This window comes from Mustelus asterias, chromosome 24, assembly GCF_964213995.1.
Source record: "Mustelus asterias chromosome 24, sMusAst1.hap1.1, whole genome shotgun sequence".
Taxonomy (NCBI): domain Eukaryota; kingdom Metazoa; phylum Chordata; class Chondrichthyes; order Carcharhiniformes; family Triakidae; genus Mustelus; species Mustelus asterias.
Genome location: NC_135824.1, coordinates 48,075,626 through 48,096,372, shown reverse-complemented (window position 1 = coordinate 48,096,372; position 20,747 = coordinate 48,075,626). Strand labels below are relative to the sequence as shown.

Below are 20,747 nucleotides of genomic sequence, written 5' to 3'. Positions count from 1 at the left end.
AAAGTTACTCTCGACTCCACATGTCGGCTAGACCGGGTCAGGACGGCAGATTTCCTTCCCTAAAGGGACATTAGTGAACCCGATGAGTTTTTTCGACCATGGTTTCATGGTCACCAGTAGATTCCTAATTCCAGATTTTTTTTAAAAATTGAACTCATCTGCCTTGGCAGGATTCAAATCCGGGTCCCCAGAACATTAGCTGAGTTTCTGATTTAATAGTCTAGCGATAATACCACAAGGCCATCGCTTCTCCCTCTCTAATGAGAGTGCGTGGGTTGGACAAAATGGTGCACACGATTTTCAGAAGTACTGTAGATAGGTTAGTTCTTTTTTTAGCTCACACTTCAACAATGCAGCCACGACATACATTTCTATGGTTTGATATTGAAGCAGTTATAATTCAGTGCACACTTTCATTACTAACAATCGCCTACTAACAATAGCCTACTTAAGAGGTGTTAATTTCTTCTGTGTATTTTTCAAGATCATGTTTCTGTTGCAGGGTAATAATTTGTCTTTCTGTGTAGGTGAGAAGGTGATGTCAGACGATGAATTTACTCAAGATCTTTTCAGGTTTCTCCAGTTGCTCTGTGAAGGGCACAATAATGGTATGCAATATTTGTGTTTCCGCATCATAAGCACCTCCATTCTTTGAGAAAATAATTTTACGTACAAAAACCTAAGCATTTCTTCCTTGCATGTGATTTCCATTCCAATGCTCTTCCCACACCTAATGGTGCACCAAGGCACTTCCGTCTGTCTCCATAGCAAATTATTCCCGGAACAGGTCACTAGTCTGTCACCAGGGGGCTTATAACTTGAGGGGTGCCACTCCACATCAAATATGACTGACCAGGAGTCTCTCCCACTCTTACCGCCAGCCACTGGAATGTTTAGAAGGATTTGCAGGTTGGCACACTCAACCTGTTTGACCGCATCATGAACACACTTTCCTTGGCCATCAAGTACTGGGGCGCGACTCGAACTTGGAGCCTCTCGCTCAGAGGCAGGATGCTAACCCCACTACACCACAAGACCTCCTCCTTGCCATATAAACCCATATTTAATTATTTAAAGGTTGAGTTTCTCGGGGATAAATTCTCCTGCTTGCAATAAGTTTTAAACGTGGCACTTGCTAAGATATGCCACATTTTGCCCGGGGTTCAGCTGTGTGGCATGAAATACAATATAATAAATTTGTTGTGGATGAAGAGACTGTGGATGACTGGTTTGAGTTGTAGGACTTCGGGGGGTGGGGATTGGAGTTAAGAAATGTCTCAGTGAGTCTGGGGAATTTTAGCAGGCTGTTGATACAAGAGCCTCTGTGGGAGGTCCAGTTGACATTAGCTCTCTGGTCTCATTTACCTCAGGCCGGTTAACATTGCTCCTGAATTGGGTACCAAGAGGAAAGGGCCTCGGGCACAAAACCCACCCTTGATTGGCCAATTAAGGGCCCTATCCTACCCAGCCTCAATTTGTAGACTGATGGGTGCAGGTGAGGGTGGGAAAGTGTTATTTGCACTTTTCCCTGACTCAGGCAGGGAGGGGAGGGTCCAGAATACCAATTCCTTCCTTTCTCTCTGTCTCTCTCTCTCTCTCTCCCCCTTCCCCCACCAACCACCGCACCCCTCCCACCCCCAGCCTATCACCGTCATAATCACTCAACCGCTCGCCACCCTTAAAATTCTATCCCATATTTTAGTTCCTGTGATGCCAATGTAAACAACTTCTGCACATGTTACTTGTAGTGCATTGACTAGAAAGGGGTAAATGTTACTGTCAGTGCACTGACATCCACACAAAATTCATAGCTTCTTGCATTTGTGAGGATGCTGAAAGAAATGTTGCTCTTAAGGAAGGGCTACACCAACACTGAAAATGCATTTCAATTTCAGATTTCCAGAATTACCTTCGAACTCAAACAGGTAACACAACAACTATCAACATCATTATCTGCACCGTCGACTACCTGCTTCGTCTGCAGGTAGGAACTTACTTTTTAGCTTTTTGAACTTCAAGGTGCTTGTATTTGGCTGACGATTGTAATGAGGAAACTGCACAATAGCCCATTCAGTCTCAGTCCGCTAAACGTTGCATATATCATATCTGGTGCAATGTGCATATCTACATATCGTTGCAACAATGCGTGTGCGCACATTGCAAAAATAAACTCAAAAGGGAAATAGTTTATACAGTTTTAATCTTGAATCTACAATAAAGAGATCACCCTTTTTGCAGTTGTATTTCTTTTTCAGGAAAATCTGCCTTCCATTCATAAAGAAGGAAGAATAATTTAGATTTGTGAACTGATAAACTCTTTCCTGTTGTCTCTGTCTGGCCTAGGAATCTATCAGTGATTTCTATTGGTACTACTCTGGGAAAGATGTTGTTGATGAACCGGGGAAAAGGAACTTCTCCAAAGCCATGGCAGTGGCTAAACAAGTGTTTAACAGTCTTACTGAATATATTCAGGTAACAAAGCGTCAGCCATCATTAAAATCTCTTATCGGATATGAAACTTGAACTTTCTCTGTTAAAGTCTATTTATTAGTGTCACAAGTAGGCTTACATTAACAATGAAGTTACTGTGAAAATCCCCGAGTCATCACACCCCGGCGCCTGTTCGGGTACACTGAGGGAGAATTTAGCATGGCCAATGCACCCTAACCAGCACTTCTTTTGGATTGTGGGAGGAAACCGGAGCACCCGAAGGAAATCCACACAGACACGGGGAGAACGTGCAGACTCCGCACAGACGATGACCCAAGCTGGGAATCGAACCCGGGTCCCTGGTGCTGTGAGGCAGCAGTGCTAACCACTGTGCTACCGTGCTGCCGCCCTGCTCCAATAAAGCCACACTTTCTCTATCCCATGCACAGCATGACATTTACAGGTTACATAGAAACTAGAAGCAGGAGTAGGCCTTTCGGCCCTTCGAGCCTGCTCCGCCATTCTTATGATCATGGCTGATTATCAAATTCAATATCTTGATCCCCCCCCCCCCCCCCCCCCATATCTCTTGATCCCTTTAACCCCAAGAGCTATACCTTAATTTCTTAATGAAATCACACAACGTTTTAGCCTCAACTACTTTCTGCGGGAGTGAATTCCACACGTTCACCACACTCTGGGTGAAGAAATTTCTCCTCACCTCAGTCCTAAAAGGTTTACCTCGTATCCTTAGGCTATGACTCCGAGTTCTGAACTCCCCCCACCATTGGGAACATTCTTTCCGAATCTACCCTGTCTAAAATGGTAGAATTTTACAAGTTTCTATGAGATCCCCTCTCACTCTTCCAAACTCCAATGAATACAATCCTAGCCGACTTAATCTCTTACAATTATCGTTACCAAAATGCCAAGACAGGCCAAGAACTCCATTAGTGTGTGTCAACTGGGACTTGATGCAAGTTACATTATATCAAACTCTTGTTGCAGGGACCATGTACTGGTAACCAGCAGAGCCTGGCTCACAGCAGATTGTGGGATGCAGTTGTTGGTTTCCTCCATATCTTTGCACACATGATGATGAAGCTTGCACAGGTACGTGGGTTATTCCAGTAACAAATGACCACAGACTTCTTTCACCCTTTTACAACCATTTATCTCAATGTTATTATGCTTTTCTATAAATTCCAGGATGGAGTGGTGCAGTGTATAAGAGCAGTCTTTTCGTGTTTCAGCTGCAGCCCAGATAGCCGAGCCAAAGTTTTATTCTGTAATGGTAGTTTAAGCTCCCAGCTCAAGTCACTTTCACCAATAATCTTTCACTTGAATTGGGTATTCCTGATTTATTTTCTAATCCCAAGTGTGTAACCAAAATAAATGCACATCTTGGCATGCTATCTTGAAGAAACAATTTCATTACGGTTTTGGCCATCATAGCTCTCCATCTATTTGTCGAGATCATCTTGCCTGAAGAAGCTCCTCAGAGACATTCTTGTATTTATTTTACTAATTAGCTAATACGAATAGCTTCAGTCCTCTGGAATTGGCACTGTAGAGTCCTGGGCATAGTCAGTGGCTGTTAATGCCTATATTTATCTAACCCTGCCATTGTTATAGTTAGCTTAGCTTTATTAATGATGTGTGCTGCTTCTGACAGCAAATTCTAATGAGGCTGTTGAATGAATGTTAAGCCATAAATTATAACATTACTGTAAAGATTCAGTTAAAGTCTATTTATTAGTGTCCCATAAGTAGGCTTACATTAACATTGCAATGAAGTTACTGTGAAAATCCCCGAGGCGCCACACTCCGGCGCCTGTTCGGGTACACTGAGGGAGAATTTAGCATGGCCAATGCACCTAACCAGCACGTCTTTCGGACTGTGGGAGGAAACCGGAGCACCCGTAGGAAACCCACATAGATACGGGCGGAACGTGCAAACTCCACACAGACAGTGACCCAAGCCGGGGATTGAGCCCGGGTCCCTGGTGCTGTGAGGCAGCAGCGCTAACCACTGTGCCACTGAATTTCAACAATTCACTGCTATTGAGGAAATGATGTATTTATAAATCTGGGTTCAATCTGTTGAGCCCTTTGAATATTGATTTAAAATTCAGTTATCTAAATGCTGCTCTGCTTTACACTCCAAGAGAGTGTAAGTTAAGAACGGCATTTTATCTTGTTCTAGGTGCAGCCAGTGATAGCTTCCGAAAAATGGCAATGTCACTAATTTGTTAATCTGATGAGCAGTTCGACAAAGCTGCAATGTCCTTTCTCGAAGTTAGCTGCAAAAAGTTAACATATTGGAGATTTTAAATGATAATCACAGCTGCAAACTGCATGGCTAACCAGTGAGGGCGGAAAGGATAAAGTCACAATCTGAAATAACCTGAGAGGAAGGACAGGAAGCGTAGGACCACACATAGCTTTCCTTTCAGTAAAATGTATGTTATTAATAAGTAATACAGCGATCACGGTGCTGAAGTATCAATAATAATTTTACAGTTATAGGTTATTCTTCAGCCTTGAAATGCATGAAGTTAAAAACTTTAAAAACCACTCAAGAAGTATATAATTTTCTGGAATGCCAGAGTTAGTATAACAGTGCGCAGATTTCCCACAATAGTGTCACATTTTGTCTTGCAGACTGCCTCTCAATAAGTATTTTAATATTTTACCTGCAAGTGTTTAAATTGGTCATTATTGTCATTGGTTTCACAGAACCAAGATTCTAACACTTTTTTGTTTAAAGTATAAGTGTTTGTTTTACTAGAATCCGTTTTAATCAACTTGAATTGTAAATTCTGAGGGAAAATGTGCCCTGAGAAGCTATATTGCTTGCATAGAATGTCCATAGAAATACTGCAGCAGCAATGTTGCCACAAGTACTTCTGCGGAAATAATTGTGTTCCACGAGCTACTCTGCAAAAAAAAAACTTTGCTGTCCACTTGAAACTTGAGGGGTTTTATTTTTCTGTAAAAGCAGTGGCCGGAATTCTCCGACCTCTCCCGCGGCTGGGATTCTCCGGTCCCGCTGCAGTGAATGGAGCTTTGGCTGAGCGCCAAATTCTCCGTTCTCGCTGGCAGGGCGAACGCGATTGGAGGATCCCAGCCAATGTGTTTGGATAAAAAAAATTATGTACTTTTAAAGGAAAAATGTAGGGAAGATGAATGAATTCAAAACATTTCCCACAAAGTGTCTAAATATCATTTTTATTCTGATGAATAACAGATGCCTGATAATCGAAGATCCAGAAATAGCGTAAGAATTTTGTGTACCACAGCTGCCATCTCATGCAAATCGTTTGCCATAAACGCTGTCATTTTAATTTTTCATTTGGACACGTAACTCTGTAGTTTTCCTTTTATTACCTGTTTCAGTGGTACATCAGGCTTAACCTCCGCTTTCTATCAAAGTATTCAAGTTACCTTGAATTTAAGCAGTTTATATAAAGTGGATTTAGATGTCCTCAATATCCAATCACAAGACATAATGGAGGGAAGGTACACATGTCAAGCATCCATTTCAAGAACTGAGGTTTTGTCCTGAGCAGTGTACTATTTTTTAAAAGTCTTTTTATTTGACCGGAGTGAAAAACCACCAAGTCCATTTTCCCACTCTCCTTCCCTGAAGACATTGGGAAATGACTGAAGTAACTGTCTTTATCTGACCACGGCAATATTGCGTAAAATCAAATTACAATTACTTTTACCTCAAAGGCAATTTCACACTATCGGCCTTTAACATTTTGCCAAGCATTTCACGGGAACAGATTATTGGTTACGGAAGAAATAATTTGACCTTGCAGTTAAAATGGTTTGAAAGATGAGTGAAACTTAGCTTTTGGTATCGAAACGCTCCCTTAGCAGATTGGGTTTTTTTTATTATGTAAGCAAATATGAAATGGATGTCGGCACGGTATACTTTCTACTCTCCGAAAGCTTCATTCATATATCTGTAGTCATGAACTATTGCAGTTTTTCAGACCATATTTGTCGTGTCTAATTCCGCTCACCACCCACTTGCTATACACTTCCTTTATCATCTTCGGTCAGGAATGTAAAACAGTCGAGGCCACCAATACTGTTGACGTTACTCCATGATTACGCAACAGGAGACAAGCACTTGTGATGTGAGATTTTCACCACTATTGTTGTAAATAAATTTTGAGTATGGGCCAACCCCCGGAACTAAAACTCACAGCCATTTGTAATGAAGCCAGCACCATTACCTCCAGGCTGTCAGGCTGATATGTTAACTGCACAATTGCTTTGGTCTCTAACACACAAAAGGAGTGACTATTTACATTATTGTGTATCTTCCATTTGCTCCAATGTATAATTTTGCTTCTGGATAATCCATTGTAAATCTTTGCATTAACCTGTTAGTGTATCTGTATCATTTCAGAACAAGATATTATCGTCAGGTTTTTCAGTGTATTGGAAGAATATTAATGACATTTTACCGCAAAGTTTAAAACTTCTTTTTGAAATTTTTTTTTTTGATGGGATTGTGTCCTGAAAGATGTTAGGATTCATGGTATAACTTTCGACCAAACTGTGATGGCAAACGAACAAACAACCAAGTGTGATTTTATAAAACTACAGTCTGTAATGTTTGTCCGTAACCTTGAGCCCTACATTTGTTTGATCCCTAATTGACGTCAATGTAGTATTTGACAGAGTGCGACATCAAGGAGCCCTAGCAAAACTGGAGTCAATGGGAATGGGGAGGAGGCTAACTCTCTGGTGGTTGGAGACATTCCTAGCACATAGAAAGATGGTTTTGATTGTTGGAGATCAGTCCTCTCAGCTGCAGGACATCATTGATGTTCCTCCAGGTGGTGTCCTAGACCCAACCACCTTCAGCCGCTTCATCATTGGCCTTCCTTCCTTCATAAGATCAGAAGTAGGGATTTTCGTTGATGGTGGCACAATGTTCAGCACCATTCATGACTCTTGTACCGAAGCAGTCCATATCCAAATACAGAATGACCTGGACAATATCCCAGGCTTGGGCTGATTAGTGGCAAGTAACATTTGCATCACACAAATGCCAGGCAATGACCATCAGGGCGGCACGGTAGCACAGTGGTTAGCACTGCTGCTTCACAGCTCCAGGGACCTGGGTTCGATTCCCGGCTTGGGTCACTGTGTGTGTGGAGTTTGCACATTCTCCCCGTGTCTGCGTGGGTTTCCTCCGGGTGCTCCGGTTTCCTCCCACAGTCCAAAGATGTGCGGGTTAGGTTGATTGGCCACGCTAAATTGCCCTTAGTGTCCTGAGATGCGTAGGTTAGAGGGATTAGCGGGTAATATATGTAGGGATATGGGGGTAGGGCCTGGGTGGGATTGTGGTCGGTGCAGACTCGATGGGCCGAATGGCCTCTTTCTGTACTGTAGAGTTTCTATGATTTCTATGATCTCCAACAAGAGTGAACCTAACCATCCCCACTTGACGTTCAGCTGCGTTACCATCGCTGAGACACTGTCAATAATATAAAAGCAAAATACAGCGGATGCTGGAAATCTGAAATAAAAACAGAAAATGCTCTAAAAACTCAGTAAGTCCAGTAGCATCTGTGGAGAGAGTGAACATTTTGAGTCCGTATGACTCCTCTTCACTTTGTCACTTGTGAGACTTTGAGAGTTAACAATACCTAGGATGCTTGTGCATTTCTTGTTTTATTTTTCACTTGTGCAAATTATCAGTCAGAAGTTTTACGCTCAAGTTAACTATGCTGCAGTGTTTTGAACTTCTTTGGAATCTGAAGAACGCTTTGCTGCACTGTGCTTTATGTCCACCTTTATCTTATGTAGCAGTCTTTGGTGCGGCACCTTGTCAAATGCCTTCTGGAAATCCAGATACACCACACCCATAGGTTCCCCATTGTTCCACTGCACATGTAATGTTCTCAAAGAATTCCATCAAATTAGTCGAACATGACCTTCCCTTCATGAACCCATGCTGAGTCTTACCAACGGGACAATTTATATCCAGATGCCTTGCTATTTCTTCCTTGATGATAGATTCAAGCATTTTCCCTACTACAGAAGTTAAGCTCACCGTCCTATAGTTACCTGCCTTTTGTCTACCTCCTTTTTTAAAAGATTGGGACATGCACAAACTTTGTGTAATTTTTAGCACTAAATGGAGAAATTTCTATTCCTCAAATAAAATTAGTTTTTCAGAAAGGTCGAAGTAATTGTGACTTGATTCTCATTAAAAACCCAGTTACAACTCAGTTGACAAGATGTAACTTTCTCTAGGGACTTTCTAGCAATGCTAATCGTGTATGGTTTGCATCAAATTCATGATTTCTAACTGATTTTCATCCACGAGCGTTTCCTGTGGTGAAGTAGGGAATCACTGACAGCAGCGATTGGATTTTTGCTTGCTAACTGTGCACTTGCAAATACCAGAAGTTGCTTTCGGCTTCACTGAGGCAAATAGATATAGGTGAGACCAGCATAATTTCTCCTTCGGCAATTCTTCAAAAAGTTAACCAAAATAAAAAATATCTCAAAATTATGGTTCACAGGCAAAATTATAGTGAAGATACTACAGTGGAATTATTACAGTGCCAGTGATACCTTCCTGCCCACCCTCGCTGATGCACCTTACCTGCAATTACCACTAGGTTCTCCTAAGCCTGTTGATATCCCAGCCAGCACAGCAGGGGCTGGAAGTGACATGAATCTTTTCCATACATATCCCTCCATACTTCCATACATAATCCAAAGATTTCCTTCTTAGAATCATAAAATCCTGCAGTGCAGAAGGAGGCCATTCAGCCCATCATGTCTGCACCAATCATAATCCCACCCAGGCCCCATCCTCATAACCCCATGCATTTTGCCATAGCTAGTCCCTCCGACACTAAGGAGCAATTTAGCATGGCCAATCCAGCTAACCCTCACATCTGTGGACCATGGGAGGAAACCGGAGCACCCAGGGGTAGCCCATGCAGACAAAGGGAGAACGTGCAAACTCTGCACAGGCAGTGAGCCAAGGCCGGGAATCGAACCCAGGTCCCTGGCGCCGTGAGGCCGGTAAGAGTTTTAACCACACCAGGTTAAAGTCCCAACAGGTTTATTTGCTAGCAAATACCATTAGCTTTCGGAGCGCTGCTCCTTCGTCAGATGGAGTGGGGGAAAAGTCCTAACCACTATAGCACCGTGCCGCCAAGATGTACAGGTTAGGCTGATTGGCCTTGCGAAAGTGCCTCTTAGTGTCCCTGGATGCGTAGGTTAGAGGGATTAGCGGGGTAAATATGTGGGGTTACAGGAATAGGGTTTGGGTGGGATTGTTGTCAGTGCAGACTTGATGGGCCGAATGGCATCCTTGTGCATTGTAGGGATTCTTTGAATCCCTGTTATGTGCTGTAATAACTCAGGAAGCCTGACTGGAAAGGAACAGTATTTATTGTTAAACACTAAATAAAGCCACTGCTCGGTGCCATACATAGTCAAGTCCCAAGTGGGACAACAGTTCTGCAGACCTTCCCCGGCGTCTGCCTTATAAAGGGCTGAGTTTTTTAAGTTTTAAAAGTTTAAAATTTATTAGTGTCAAAAAAAGCAAAGATCTATGTATAAAGTAGTTTATTTATTAGTGTCACAAGTAGGCTTACATTAACACTGCAATGAGGCTACTGTGAAAATCCCCTCGTCACCACAGTCCGGCGCCTGTTCAGCAGGGTAGGCCATTGCCCGTTACCAAGGGAACTCATATTCACTGAGCCCTGAATCAATTAGAGCTTCCCCATGGAATTCATGGGGCGGGAATTTACGGCCTCACTTGTCCCAAAATTATAAAATCCCACCCAATGTCTCTTTCCTCGGTTCGCCCCTGGCGGGCGAGACAGTAAAATTCCCCGGCCATGGGGTTTATCACAGGCGCATAAATTCTCACCTGCTCAGGATGCCTGCATCAGACAGACCCCGCTCCCATGGCAAGAAAGAGCAGGACCCAAAACTGTTGAAAATCCAATAAAATTGAGTTTTGCACCCATTTCTCTACCACCCATTAGTGCCCTTAGTCTTCAAGGTTAAGCCAATTAACCTGACACACGCACTTAAGTCTACACGATTGGCATACACGATTTCAAATATAATTGATCACTGTTCTTGTAATTACATTCCTAATAATCTGGCAATGAAAAGAGGCTGTCAGATGGATTAAGTGATTTAAGGTAGGCTCAAGTCATCATTGTTTGCCATTGAGAAAGAGTTCTGCAGAGTAGTTACCCCTCTACTGTGTGGTGAGACCCTGGAGATTTGGTGGCCAGACATATTTCTACAAGAGCCAGGAGCTTTAGGCATTGTTTGTTTGTTTGCCATACAAAATAAATTTTCAATTTTGCCATTTTTATAATCTACGAAATGGGATTAACGATGCTGCAAAGTGAATACCAGTTATCATTGGCATGAAATCCTCAATGAAGATCTCTCCATTTCACTTGGTCCCTTTCCTTTTTTGTGAGTTGACAGAGTATTGGAAAAGCTCTCCCTCCGCCCAGCACCATTGCTTCTGGGCAGTGTGCTGTCCAGATGTCCTCATTTCAGTCGCTTCACCTGATTGAGAGACTGGATTGAGGCCGCACTACCATATATCCTATCCTATCATCTTAAAATGTGATAACGTTAGCAAGGGCAGCTCAGGAAGGTAATGTGTAATGAGATTTATATTGGGTATTTTTTACAATTTCAAACTGCCATTCGGCATTGTGTTTGCAGTCATAATGAAACATCCAGAATATTTACAAGGGCCTTCGTATAGGTTACAGAATCCCTTTGAAAGATGTGTTGGTTTTGCTTTTCTTCATGCGTACGATTTGGAAAGTCAGACTGACCTTTTATGAAAGGGAGCGGTCCATATCATTTCACCATGAGCGGTATAGAAGGAAACGTCATTGTATAGCCTCAGGTGTGATGCCATTTTAATGTGTAATATTTATTATTTGTTATCATGCAAAAAAGGAACATTTTTGGATTAAAATACGGCAGGAGGTAAGTTTTAAACATCACCTACTAAATTACACGGGTTCACCAAAGCCACAACTTCTCGTGGTCTCTTTTTTTTGGATGCTGGATGTTTTGATTTGATGGTTTAGTTTCTGGGGCATTTTAAGTTAAGGAAAAGCCAGTGACTGACTGAAGATTTATTGATGCTGAAGCAGTTGTTGCTTGGAAAGGGAGTGCCTTAATATCTGGGTGGAATTTGAATGTTTTTCCTCTGTATGTGATCAAGAGAGTGACTTAGTCCAAATTTTAAAAATCTCAGAATTATGACTCACAGACAAGAGCTATACTTCCTACCAATCTCAACCACATGTACTTCCTGCCTGTTTAACTCTCCAGTAAAGACACTAAGCAAGTGCCCCCAAATGAGGTTGATGCTCCATTCAACTACATTTCCCTCACACGCAGCTTGTTTGATGGAGAAATAATCAACTATAGTATCCACAAAAATTGTCTTGAATGCTCCATCTTGGTCTGGAATGATTCCTGGAAATATTGATTCAATATTGTGTTAAATTAATTCAGGCTGACTATGCATGACAGAGAAAATACAGTAAGAAGTCTCACAACACCGGGTTAAAGTCCAACAGGTTTATTTGGTAGCACGAGCTTTCGGAGCGCTGCCCCTTCATCAGGTGAGTGAGGTAACCTGTTGGACTTTAACCTGGTGTTGTGAGACTTCTTATTGTGCCTACCCCATCTCCACATCAGAGAAAATACAGTTTGAGGTGCACTGGGCTGGTTAAAATGTTGCCATAGGACAATCTGTTGTTGAATATAACAGCATGGGTGCAGTGGGGAAGGAGCAGGAGCCCGGGGCTAGGGAGGAGTTGGCAGCAGGACTTGAGGATCACTGCTACTTGAGAGGCTGCAAGTAATGCACATCTATCAGTTATCTGTATCTCGATGAGAAATAGTGTATGCACGAGACAGTGCCTCATCTATCACTCGGTCTCTGGCTTGTGTCAGGTTCTAACATCTAGCCAAGGAGCAATGTCCAGAAGCCAATTGCGTCATGTTGATCTAGAAACATAGAGAATAGAAGCAGGAGTAGGCTATTCAACCCTTCGAGCCTACTCCACCATTCATTATGATCATGACTGATCATCAAATTCAATATCCTGATCCCGCCCCCTCTTCCCCCTCCCCCACCCACCAATAATTCCTTGATCCCTTTAGCCCTAAGAGCTATATCTAATTTCTTCTTGAAACCAGACAACGTTTTGGCCTCAGCTACTTTCTGTGGTTGTGAATTCCACACATTCACCACCCTCTGGGTGAAGAAAGTTCTCCTCACCTCAGTCCTAAATGGTTTACCTCTTATCCTCAAACCATGACCCATAGTTCTGGACTCCCCTGGATTCTTTCTAAATCTACCCTGTCTAATCCTGTTAGAATTTCCTAAATTTGTAAGATCCCCTCTCATTCTTTTAAACTCAATGAATATAATCCTAAGCAACTTGGTCTCTCCTCATATGACATATCTGCCATTCCAGGAATCAGCCTGGTAAACCTTCGTTGCACTTCCTCAGATAAGGACATCAAAACTGCACACAAAACTTCAGCTGTGGCCTCACCAATGCTCTGGGTGTCACCATGCAGGAACCAACTATAGGCTTAGCGGCATCTATTTGTGTGCAGTTCACTGCTTATCTATCAATTAATTACACCGCGTGAAAGCAGACAGAAGGCTTAACACCTGCATGCAACATTGATGGCACTCATTTTGCCAATCCGTTATCTTCCTGTTGAAAGATATTTAGCCTCTCGGCCTTTTGGCTAAGATCAAGTGTGGTCTGCGGATGCTGCACTTGGTTGAGGTCATTGGGTTGCATTTAAGCTTCATTTTCGTATGAAGCAATTTTTAAAAGCGGCATCTCGGCCTTTTGGCTAAGATGCAAGTGAGATCAAGCCTTGGAGGAGGAAACCTCCACCTACTCCAATCAGCTTGGCTCATGTAGATCAGGCCCAAGGCAGGGTGAAGGGTCGCATACCCTGTCTTGTCAACTTGGACCGGAAATGTCTCAACTTGTTGAGACTCTGAATTGGACTTGATTTGATTGAATTGGAAAAGTATTTTAAAAAAAGATATTTAGAAAGAGTTAAAGTTCTTGAATCTACTGATGACCTCTGGCAATAGAAAGATGGAAGCGATACTAATTTCCGAGCAAATACTTTGACGTACATTTGCAGACAGACAGTAGCAAAGATGGTCGGGCTGTCGCTTGTTTGGGGGAGAAAATGAAGTGAAAGCTGAAGATTGCTTGCTTACTGCTGCCTTGTTTATAACTTTAACAAGCTGTTTAGTTTATGTATAGGATAGATTTTTCCTTGTGCCATGAATCTTTCAGGGAAAAGAGACAGTGGGCGGAATTTTATCGACAAGTCCGCCCGAGGTTCGTTCGATCCCGCCCGAGGCCAACGGAGAATGCCGATCTCCGAGCCTCGCCTCCCCACCCCCACCCCCCGGAGAATACCGATCTCCGAGCCTGCCCCCCCCCCCCCCGGAATCAGAGTTGGTATTTCAAGACTCCCAGAGCTCCCCACAATGCTCAGAGCCACAGGAGTAAGCCACTTTAATGAAATGGGAAGAGTGCTTCCATTCTGCCGGGAATCCGCTCAGTAAGCAACTTTGGCACAGCCTTGGCCTCGAAGGTCAAGGGGAGGCCTGAAGACTTGGCAGCAAAGCACCATCTTTACTCGTCCCCCATTGTGCCCCAGGGCAGCTTCTCGCACGCGGGGCCCTCAGGACACTGATCTGCAGCAACAGCAGCAGCCAAAAGACCTGCACTCTGATTGCATTTCTTCATGAGCACCTGACCAGTCACAACCTGGACCCAGTTTCTGAAACCCATCTGGGGGGAGCAGAAATATGCCAGCTAATGCCTTACAAGCAAGGTGCACTATGTCTATCAGCCCTGTAATGGAGAATATACCCATTTTTGTGATGCACGCTGGGGGGAAAAATACCAGGCCCATACATCCTTGTCTCAATTTGGGCATGTCCCCGTAGGCCTTGCTCTTGCCCTTTCCCCTACCCTCTCAAACAACAGCGACTATCCCTCCAAAGTATTTTATTGGTTGCGAAGCGCTTTGGAAAGCTCTGTGATCATGAAAGGAGCAATATAAGTTCAAGATTTCCTTTTTTATTCTCTCGGGGAGACAACACCAAAAAGATTTGCAGTCAATTCAAGAAACTGATCTTTCCCTTTCTGCCCAAAGGAGCTGAGGCAATCCACGTGCCTTAATGTTGTGCTGTTGTGTGATGTACCCTTCTGTATGTGTACTAATGCACACTGTGCCTCATGTACTACTCATGAGCAATGACTTACTGAAAGATTTTCCTCGGAGGTCTCCCGAGTATGTGTTCACGTTCCTTCTGACTGTCTTGATACAGAGCAAGCATGTTTCTCAGGAATAGCCTGTCTCATACCAACCCTGAGATCTGCCTGTGTAAGTATGCTGTCATTTTCCCAAATTCATGTGTAGCCAAGGTGACAACTTGGGAGCCACCCACTTCTCAATGCAAACGTTTATTTATTAGTGTCACAAGTAGGCTTACATTAACACTGCAATGAAGTTACTGCGAAAATCCCCTAGATGCACCTTTGAAGCCTAAATCCTTACCAATACCAACCAAGAAAATGATACCACTACAGGGCATTTGAGTGTTGAATTCACGATTAGCAGTCAGCTATCTGACTTGCCAACACGATTCAAATCAGCTTCCATTAATGGTGTTGACTGAGGCAAGTGACTTCTTCACCAGTGGCTGCTTATGAAGGATCAATTTTACTGGTATCCCTATCAAGTGAGACAGTGTATCAATATACCATGTGCCTCCATTCAGCAATAGCAGGCCCTTCCTTACTCGTCACTTCTGCCTTACCACTTCAGAGGTCCAGCATTGACACGATGGGCCGAATCTCCTACTTCTGTGCTGTAATCATTCGATGAATCACCCTATTTTCCCTGCGTAAACTCACTCAGACCTGCCAATGTTTCACAGCCTGGACAAGGGCCCCATCATATTTTGTGGATGAAACAAGTTCTGAGATGAGCATCACATCCTTACAGCACTCTCCAATGTTACCATAAGACGTCAGAGCAGAATTAGGCCACTCAGCCCATTGAGTCTGCTTTACCATTCAATCATAGCTGATATTTTTCTCATCCCTATTTTCCTGTCTTTTCCCCATAACCCCTGATCCCCTTATTGATCAAGAACCTATCTATCAATGACCTGGCCTCCACAGCCTTCTGCGGCAAAGAGTTCCACAGATTCACCACTTTCTGGCTGAAGAAATTCCTCCTCATCTCTGTTTTAAAGGATCGGTCCTTTAGCCTGAGGTTGTGCCCTCTGGTTCTCGGTTTTCCTACTCGTGGAAACATCCTCTCCACCTCCACTCTATCCAGGCCTCGCAGTATCCTGTAAGTTTCAATAAGATCCCCCCCCCCCATCCTTCAAAACTCCAACGAGTACTGACCCAGAATCCTCAACCGTTTTCATATGACAAGCTCTTCATTCCAGGGATCATTCTTGTCAACCTCCTCTGGCCCCTTTCCAAGGCCAGTACATCCTTCCTTAGATACGGGGCCCAAAACTGCTCACAGTACTCCAAATGGGGTCCGACCAGAGCCTTATACAGAAGTACATCCCTGCTCTTGCATTCTAGCCCTCTCGACATAAATGCTAACATTGCATTTGCCTTCCTAACTGCCGACTGAACCTGCACGTTAACCTTAAGAGAACCTTGTGCTTCTGATGTTCCCTGCCTTTCCGTGAGAAAAGTACATCACATGACAATACATGGGCATGGCCTTGTACATACTGTTGTGACTACAACGAATTATGTCTTGCAATAGAGCATAAATACAGCTTTCGAGCTATGGAAGGTCAAAATCATCATGATTACTATAAGCAATTATCATTGCACAAACCAAAAATATTGCCTCCCTTGTGCACCAACTTCAGCATTCCCCAGAACCTCTCTGGCCTCCCAGCTCATGATGTACATGGCGATAAGGTTTTCACCTGTTGACTCTTGTCCATTGCATAAATTGATGCCTGTTGAAAGCCGCTATGTTTTGCAAAGGAAAGCACAATATGCATTATATAGTGTTGTGGTTCAGGTCAGAAGCTCCAAAGTTTTTTATGGAGCCCACCTGGATCATAAATTTTGCATCTTGAATTTGGCTAGGATAAGCATGATATGTTTCACTTCAGGTATGATTCAAATGACCCAGTAGGGAACTTTTATCAAACAAAGTTTATTTAAGAATATAGTTAACATGTATAGTAAGAAAATTAACAAGAACTCTTCAAACAAGAAACAAAGCAACCACTATAACGTATAACCCTTAACAAATATATCTAACGTGTTCCAATCAAACCAATCCCGTAGACAAAAGACGCTTTAAACAGTTTTAACACAGCAAAGACTAATGCTCACGTGATACTGGAATTGATTCCTTTAAATGAAGTCTAGTTCCCTGGATAGACTCAGAACAGTTTGAAGTCAAAACAGCTTCCCAAAACACCAGGGACTCCAGGCAAGCCACCAACCACCAATTCCCCCCTTCAGAAAGGCAAGAACTTGCTTTCAGATGACCAGCAGAAGTTACAAAACCAAGGAGAGAGACTTCTTTTCAGCTTGATGCCCCTTTTAATACTAACACTCAAACCTGCAGCTCCAAACTGAAAAGAAAATTCTATCACCTGACCTGCCAACCAGTTTTTCTCCTAACAATGCAGAGTCATAAACATCCCAGTAAAAATAAACAAATCCCCATTTAAGTAGCAATAAAAAGGCTCTCGTAGGCAGCCCAGCAACAATGAGGAAAACAAACTTAAAAAGTTTGCTTGCAACCGCAGAGAACATGATTAAAAAGAAACACTTCTTAAAGGTACACTAACGTCACAATAGGAAAGCCTTTTTGAAAGGAAAGTGAAAACTGAAGAGCACAGTCTCTCGATGGGCTTAATAAAATATATTATCAAATACTTCACTACTGAATCTCCGGTTGGCAAAATGAGCACTATAAATTCAAAGTAGTTGGTCATCAGTCTTTCCCGGCTTTAGTTTTTCAAACATTTCCTTTGTAGTCTATTCTACTATTTCCATAATATTACTGTTGCTTCCCTTTAGTTCATCACTTTGAGCACGTTTGTGGATTTATTTGAATTGGAAATACTCTAGGTATAACTACTTTGGCAAGTATGTCTGACACCTGCAAAACTCCTCAGATAGGCAGTTGTAGCAGTGTTATTTAGTTGACAATCCTCGCATTGCTTATCATGACACTGATCTTTGAATCAAACACCGGTTCGGCAGGATTGACACATCAGGGGCAGTTTTGCATTTTTGCACGTCTTCCGTAAAAAGGCATCCCACAAGTAGTCAATCCTTTTTTATTTCTTGGCTGATGGCAAATACCTAGCAATTTCTTCAAAACAGTTAAATCTGATAGATTTCTTCACTGAACTAACCTCTCCTTGCCCACTCTTAAAAAGTAAAGTTTACTTATTAGTCACAAGTAGGCTTACATTAACACTGCAATGAAGTTACTGTGAAAATCCCCCAGTTGCCACACTCCGGCGTCAGGTCGGGTACACTGAGGCAGAATTTAGCATGGCCAATTCACCTAACCAGCACATTTTTCGGGTTGTGGGAGGAAACTGGAGCACCCGAAGGAAACCCACGCAGACACGGAGAGAACATACAGACTCCACACAAACAGTGACCCAAGCCGGGAATTGAACCCAGGTCCCTGCTGCTGTGAGGCAATAATGCTAACCAGTGTGCCATCGAGCCATCCCAACTGGATTGGCACTCCTGAGCATTATTTAAATATCTGTGTCCCCTCCAGGCACCATTATTTCAGCACTGTTCTGGCCAATCTGCTACCTTGGCTCATCTGTATTTCTGCTGCCTGTATCTTATCCCACACTAGGTTGCACCCACCTTCATCCTTGCCTATCTATATTGGCTTCCTGTCCCTAACCTCAAATTAAAATTCTCATCCTTGTTTGAATCTCTTGATTCTTCAACCCGCAAGAATTATGCAATTTCTTCCAATCCTACAATTTCCTCTCCCCATGCTCCCCCTCTGACCTTGTCCAGGTCCTCCCTTCATCATAGCACTGGTGGGCATCCTTTCAGCCACCTCCATCTGTTTTCATACCCGGACCTTTAAGCCTGTCCATCTCCCTAGAACCATAGAACCATAGAAAATTACAGCTCAGAAACAGGCCTTTTGGCCCTTCTTGCCTGTGCCGAACCATTTTATGCCTAGTCCCACTGACCTGCACTTGGATCCCACTGACCTGCACTGACCTCTCCGCTTTAAAACCCGTTTTTCCTCCGAAGCCTCGAGTCGAAGTGTTTTTTTTCTCTACGGTTTAGAAATGTTAATTGTGATGATAGTCGATGAGTGTCCCGGAGCATCGCTGCAGTGTGTTCTGGTCAGCTTTCAGTTGTGAGTTGGTGGAATGTCCGTCCGTGCACTGAGTGGAATTGTGTGTTTGTGTGAGTGCACTTATTAAAAGGAACAAAAATTAACTCTCACGTAACACAATCCGTTCACTGAGAGAGCGTTAACCCCCCCATTGTGTTTCCAAACATTTTTATGAGTGAGAATCTCACCGGGATCATGAGTCATCTTCTGAGGTATTGCTCAGACCTCAGTAACAGATTTTGTGTGTTTTGTTATTTTGAACCCTTAGTCCATTGAAAGAAATTCCTTACTACCTCCCTATAAATAGCTTTAACAGATTGACTACCCGGGAAAATTATTTCCTACTCGTCATCCCATCCAGTTTTCACCAGTGCCATAAAAATGTAACTAAATACTACTTTTTTTTCTCATTCAGATGGAATGTTCATAATCTTTCATTTATTTGGTGGCGAGATGGCATTGAAGTTCTATCTTAATATTTTTACATTTGTTGACAGGATTCCAGCCAGATTGAACTGTTGAAAGAGCTGCTGGATCTACAGAAAGACATGGTGGTGATGCTGCTTTCGTTACTGGAAGGTAAACACGATGCGTTGGAACGGTGGTGGTGGGGAGCGCGTGTGAGGGAAAAAAATAGGACAAAATAAAGCTTAATTCAACAAGTCCTTGTCCTTTCATGATAGCCAAGCTTTCATGATAGCCAAGTTCCGCACACATGAGGACGGCCTAAACCGGGATGTTGGATTTATGTCACATTATCAGTAACCCCACAGCTTGCCTCCTGGACTTGCAGGCTGTCCTGTCTGGTGACAATACACATCTCTTTAACCTGTGCTTAATGCTCCCTCCACCCACATTGTCTGTACCTTTAAAACCTGGCTGGTTGTAGGGATTCGCATTCTAATCAGCATTCTGTAACTTGATTTTGTGTCTCTGTGCACTGTTTGAGAGCACATTTCCACTCCATCTGACGAAGGAGCAGCGCTCCGAAAGCTTATGGTATTTGCTACCAAATAAACCAGTTGGACTTTAACCTGGTGTTGTTAAAACCTGGTGTGTTTACCCCAGTCCAACGCCGGCATCTCCACATCATGACTTTCATGATAGCCCAGCCGATGGCGCTCCTGCCACTTGTAAAGTCACGGTGGTGGTGGGGCAAATCAGCTGGTGCTGAAGACTCCGCCAATGGTACTGCGTGCAAATCTTTGGGTCCATAGAACATAGAACATTACAGCGCAGTACAGGCCCTTCGGCCCTCGATGTTGCGCCGACCCACCTGTTTTTCTGCCGACGAGTGGCCCGCAAGATTCAGTCCCCTGTTCCAGCTTTGTTCATTGAATTCGACCTTTAACAAATTAATCTTCAAGTCGCTTACGTTGTTTTCTTTTATGATGTTTTTCAAGTCATGTTAGCTTCACTTTTTAATGTTATTAGTATGCTGTATACCTTTTACTGTCTGTCAGATATTTGCGATCAGATGTCAGAGGGATGGCATGGTGGCACAGTGGTTAGCACTGCTGTATATCCGCGCCAGGGACCCGGGTTCAATTCCCGGCTTGTCTGTGTGGAGTTTGCAGGTTCTCCCCGTGTCTGCGTGGATTTCCTCCGGGTGCTCCGGTTTCCTCCGACAGTCCGAAAGACGTGCTGGTTAGGTGCTAAATTCTCCCTCAGTGTACCCGAACAGGTGCCGGAGGCGGGGATTTTCACAGTAACTTCATTACAGTGTGAATGTAAGCCTACTTGTGACTAAAAAAATAAACTTAAAACTTTAAGTGCTGTGTCCGTAGAGCTTTGGTATGTTTGCTGTTTCCTGGTGTCTTTCA

The 20,747-nt window shown here is 43.2% G+C and overlaps 1 protein-coding gene across 2 annotated transcripts in view; it reads left to right on the top strand.

The window, feature by feature from the left end:
- Positions 1-20,747, top strand: part of LOC144511368 (ryanodine receptor 1-like) — a 495,584-nt gene that overhangs the window by 417,397 nt on the left and 57,440 nt on the right. For both annotated transcript variants that reach the window (XM_078241663.1, XM_078241662.1), the window contains 5 exons: positions 528-608; positions 1,896-1,984; positions 2,344-2,472; positions 3,439-3,543; positions 19,422-19,503. In XM_078241663.1, the coding sequence (XP_078097789.1) occupies positions 528-608; positions 1,896-1,984; positions 2,344-2,472; positions 3,439-3,543; positions 19,422-19,503 (486 nt within the window). The remainder of the gene's footprint in view (positions 1-527; positions 609-1,895; positions 1,985-2,343; positions 2,473-3,438; positions 3,544-19,421; positions 19,504-20,747) is intronic.